Source organism: Microtus ochrogaster, chromosome 15 (assembly GCF_000317375.1).
Source record: "Microtus ochrogaster isolate Prairie Vole_2 chromosome 15, MicOch1.0, whole genome shotgun sequence".
Classification (NCBI taxonomy): domain Eukaryota; kingdom Metazoa; phylum Chordata; class Mammalia; order Rodentia; family Cricetidae; genus Microtus; species Microtus ochrogaster.
Genome location: NC_022017.1, coordinates 12,668,458 through 12,673,565, shown reverse-complemented (window position 1 = coordinate 12,673,565; position 5,108 = coordinate 12,668,458). Strand labels below are relative to the sequence as shown.

The 5,108-nt window shown below is 53.8% G+C and overlaps 1 protein-coding gene across 1 annotated transcript; it reads left to right on the top strand.

Moving 5' to 3' along the window:
* The first annotated feature begins 254 nt into the window (after positions 1–254).
* Positions 255–3,638, top strand: Mchr1 (melanin concentrating hormone receptor 1). The gene is given in 3 exon segments (XM_005354163.2): positions 255–423; positions 426–545; positions 1,848–3,638. Coding segments are annotated over 3 exon segments (1,269 nt in total). The 3' UTR covers positions 2,828–3,638.
* The last annotated feature ends 1,470 nt before the right edge of the window (positions 3,639–5,108 follow it).

Genomic DNA, 5,108 nt, shown 5'->3' with positions numbered 1-5,108 from the left:
TCCAGACTCCTCAAGGCAGCCAGCAGGTTGCTTTCCCCTTTTGCCTTTGCGGAGACCTGGATGGTCATGCAAAGCGAGCTTGGCAACCCCTGCGAGCTCAGGAGACAGCCCCAGGAGCCAGTAAGAAGGAAGGCTCCTCCACATGGGGCTGCTTGAGCCTAGTTGCTGCTCTGCAGGCAGTCAGGAGTGGGAGCTGCAGCCGGGACTGAAGAGGTTAACGTGCATCTGCCTCCGAATGTTAATGTGTCTAGGTGATGTCAGTAGGAGCTGGGAAGGAGGGAGTGGGGCGAGCAGTTGGGCTTAGAGGCAGCAGAGGCTGCCAGACGCTAGAGGAAGACCCTTTTCTCGACTGCAGGGCTGGCTCACGCTTGGGACAAGGCGGTGGCAGGCACTGGAGGCTGCCGCAGCCTGCGTGGGTGGACGGGCTCTCAACTCCAGGGAGCAGGCGACCTGCACCGGCTGCATGGATCTGCAAGCCTCGTTGCTGTCCACTGGCCCCAACGCCAGCAACATCTCCGATGGCCAGGATAATCTCACGTTGGCCGGTGAGTCGAGTTAGATCCTCCCTCCTCCGGGATGAGTGTGGAAAATGGGAAGGTTTCACCTCCAGAGCCAAACTGCCTAGGAAACTTTATTTTACAGTTCTCGGCGATTAAGATCTGCAGTCTGCTCTGCCTGGAGGGGAAGAGGAGAGGAGGGGACACCAGCTAGGACAGAAGGGGTAGGAAGGAACAGAGATGGGGCAGAGGTACATCTAGAAATAACAAGGGTTGGTGGCGAGGCGTGAGGCAGACAGGGGAAAGCTTGCGGATGAGTCCCAAATATGCTTTGCATTGGGGGGCGGGGGGAATCAAGGCTGGAAAAGCAAGCGAGAGGAGAGCGGGCGGGTAGCATGTGGGAGCCAGCGGAAGCTCTTTGATTCACCGCTACCCTGGGCTCAATCCTCTAGCCTCGCACTGGGGTAATGGGGTCCGAGTGGTCCTTGCTGTCCTCTAGCAGAGGCTGCTGGGAGCAAAAGACTTCACAGGGTGTGAAAGGATTAACTTTTCTGGTGAATTAAGCTTCTTGACATTTGCAGAACGGCAATGCCCTGAAATTCTAGCTTTGAAGGAGAAGGGAGAGAAGGGGAAGGGTTTGTGTGGAGAAAATTCTCAAGCTTCTGGGATATAACACAGCATCAGTCTCAGCCCTGTTGGGGAAGCCCAGGCTCAGGAGACATGGCCCAAGGAAATCCCTGTCGGGAGCCTGGACAGGGCTGGGCTGTTGAGCCTAAAACACACCCCACACCCATAGTGACAGTCACTCCCCGGATATGCCTCGGAATCTGTATAAAACCTTTGGCCAGCTATCTCTGAAATGATGAGTGTGCAAATAAGGAAAACACCACACACACACACACACACACACACACACACACGCGCGTGCGCGCGCGCGCACGCACACACACATGCACACGTGTGGGCAAGCACACACACTAGTACGTTCTTGAACGTCCTTCAAGTTTTTTTTTTGTTTGTTTTGACAAGGATTCCTGGTGAACCTCAGGTATGTGGAGTTCTCAGCAGACATCTGGGAGTCTTGACTCCCGGCCCTCTGTGTAAATGACTGACGTGAAGGTCTTTTGAGTAACAGGTGGGTCTAGAAAATTCGGTAGGAGTATTCAGCAGGGAACAGTGGAGGAGGGTAAGGGACAGAATTAACACTAGCATGTGAGGGAAGGTGGTGGGAGATGATCGTGACCTCAAGCTGAAATGGGGACCACGAGAAGTCAGCAGGAGTGCCACTGGATGGCAGCTTGTCAGCTTCTGGAGCGGATGGCAGGTCACACTTGTTCCTTCTGTCCTCAGGGTCACCTCCTCGAAAAGGGAGTGTCTCCTACATCAACATCATTATGCCTTCGGTGTTTGGCACCATCTGTCTCCTGGGCATTGTGGGAAACTCCACAGTCATCTTCGCAGTGGTGAAAAAATCCAAGCTACACTGGTGCAGCAACGTCCCGGACATCTTCATCATCAACCTCTCGGTGGTGGATCTGCTCTTCCTCCTGGGCATGCCTTTCATGATCCACCAGCTCATGGGCAATGGGGTCTGGCACTTTGGGGAAACCATGTGCACCCTCATCACCGCCATGGATGCCAACAGTCAGTTCACCAGCACCTACATCCTGACTGCTATGGCCATTGATCGCTACTTGGCCACCGTCCACCCCATCTCCTCCACCAAATTCCGGAAGCCCTCTATGGCCACCCTCGTGATCTGCCTCCTGTGGGCTCTCTCTTTCATCAGCATCACCCCCGTGTGGCTCTATGCCAGGCTCATCCCCTTCCCAGGGGGTGCTGTGGGCTGTGGCATCCGCCTGCCGAACCCCGACACTGACCTCTACTGGTTCACCCTATACCAGTTTTTCCTGGCCTTTGCCCTGCCCTTTGTGGTCATCACTGCTGCATACGTGAAGATACTGCAGCGTATGACCTCTTCGGTGGCCCCAGCCTCTCAACGCAGCATCCGGCTTAGGACAAAGAGGGTGACTCGCACAGCCATCGCCATCTGCCTGGTGTTCTTTGTGTGCTGGGCACCCTACTACGTGCTGCAGCTGACCCAGCTCTCCATCAGCCGCCCCACCCTCACGTTTGTCTACTTGTACAATGCGGCCATCAGCTTGGGCTACGCCAACAGCTGCCTCAATCCCTTTGTGTACATAGTACTCTGCGAGACCTTTCGGAAACGCTTGGTCTTGTCCGTGAAGCCCGCGGCCCAGGGGCAGCTTCGTACAGTCAGCAATGCTCAGACAGCTGATGAGGACAGGACAGAGAGCAAAGGCACCTGACACTTCCCCTGTCACCTCCAAGGCAGGTCACCACACCAAACCTTGGGGAGAGAGACTGAGATAAATCCAAGGCTACCCTGGGAGAAGGCAGGGAGGCTGGAGGCTGAGGGCTTGTAGCTACCACATTCCACAGGGCTCATAAATTGCTAGGGAGGCTTGCAGCCAGGTTTTGGTGGGGAGCTTCAAACCTCAGAAATCCCCTTGGCAGAGCGAGAAGAAAATGGTGATTTGACTGGTCCACAGGGGGCTCTATCGGTTAGCTCACAGACATCTTCTTCCCAAGGGAAGAGGTTGAAGGTGCCTAGCTGCAATCAGGCAGGTCTAGGAGGTGGACAGGGGTCATACTGTGAGATTGTTCAAGCTGAGCCTTCCCTCTCATCTCTTACTGGTGTGAAAAAGGCAGCCTTTCTTCTAAGCTGCTGATCATCTATGAAGCATGCGGCCTCAGCTCCAGCATCCCGTGTGGGTTTGACTCTCCGTGTAGGGGATGCATGTTTACACTGGGGTGGGGCTCTGAGCCCACAGGAGTTTAAAAATCAAAAGAGCCCAATGTGTTGGAAGATCCAATAACTGAGACTTGATGAAGAGACTCGGGATGATGTGGATCTCGAATAAAAATGAGGGCAAGGGGCTTCGGCAGTGACAGGACATTCTCTTTCCAGGGCACAGTCCATGGCTGATCCAGAGTCAGCATCCATGTGTTCTGCATGTGCAGGGGGTCACTCCAGTGCCTGATGTCAGTGTCATGTTAGTGCTTGTGCCTCTCACTCCCAAATCAAAACGAAATAAAGGCAAATCTTGACCCATGTCATTCTGGAGATTCCTGCGTAATTGCTTGGGCTTTGGGGGTGGGGTGAGTCCTATACAAGGAAATAGGGGTCATTGATTATTCGGATCTTGTTTGGGAATGCATTTTTAGGGAGCCTGAAGTAAGGAATCTGTCTTTCTAAACCCACAGAGAGGAGTTAGTGACATTAATGGAATTGCTGTGAATTCATTTCGATTGCAGACTCAGCATCCTGGCTTGGACTCCTGATTATTATCAATACTGCCCTTTAGGTCCCCAAGTTCTACCCCCATATGACTCCCCCAGACCCTTCCCCTCACCCCTGACTCATGCTGAGTCATCAGCTGCAGGGCTGGCTCTTGCGGGGGGGGGGGGGGGGAGTCTGAGCTAGGCTCTGTTTGCTGCAGCTGAGATTCGTTGGGCACCTTAAAAGCAGATGGCTGTTCAGGCCGCTGGGAGGCAGTCATGCTGCTGCTTCTTAGCTTTGTCATCGAGAGGGCGCCAGAGTCGGCAGCGCTGATGCTCAGCAGACATAAATGAGAGAGCCTGAGCAACTTGTCCAGAGGCCAGAGCAACTGTCCTGGAGGCTGGGCCACCCCTTGCTGGGTCACTTTTCACTGCAGACTTGCAGGAGTAGCCACTTAGAATACCTGAGGGAGCCTCCCCAGGTGCTAGCGAATAGCAGTTATTCCCCCACACACACCTGAGGTTAGCGCTCCTTGCTCCTAACAGGAAGGCCGCTAGCCGCCATAGGTAAGCTTCAAGTCTAGTTTAGGCGCAAGACCAGTGGGGGAAAAAAAAACCAAGATCCTCAGGGGGGAAGTGGATGTGGGGATGCATATGTGCAACCTCAGCGTGAAAGAGGCTGGAGCCAGAAGACTCAGAGTTCAAGGCAGGTGTGTGTCGGGGGCAGACGGACTGAGAAGGGGTACAAAGGGTAAAGGGCTTGTCACACGTCTGTCCCCCAGAAGCCACACAGGTAAACAACGTGGAAGGAGAGAGCTGACTCTATGAAGTTGTCCTCCACACCCCACATCCACGTCCAGCACCACGATAATAAAGTTTAAAGGAGAAAATCGGAGCTCAACTGTGAAACAGGAGTGGAAAGGAACGTAAGGGCCGGAGGACAGGGAGGAGCCCTGGGAAAGGCTGTGCTTGAGACATAACACGGTCATTGTACCCACGGACTCAGGGCAGCCGTGACCACGGTCACAGAACCCGTTCGCATCCGCAGGCAGCGTTAGTCCCACTCAATGGGTTATATTAGCAATGGAGGAGAGGAAAATGAAGGAAAGGGGGGCATGCTGCTGGGGGTGCCTGGGGGAATGGGAGGGTGAGTTTGGGGTGTATATGACTGAAGTACATTGCTTACATGTATGAAATTGTCAAAGCTTAAAAAATGTATTCTATTAAGACAAAAAAAGGAGTTCAAGTCCGCCCTGGGCTACTAGAACCTTCCTAAGAAGAAAAAGAGTCTTACAGAAGCCTTAAGGT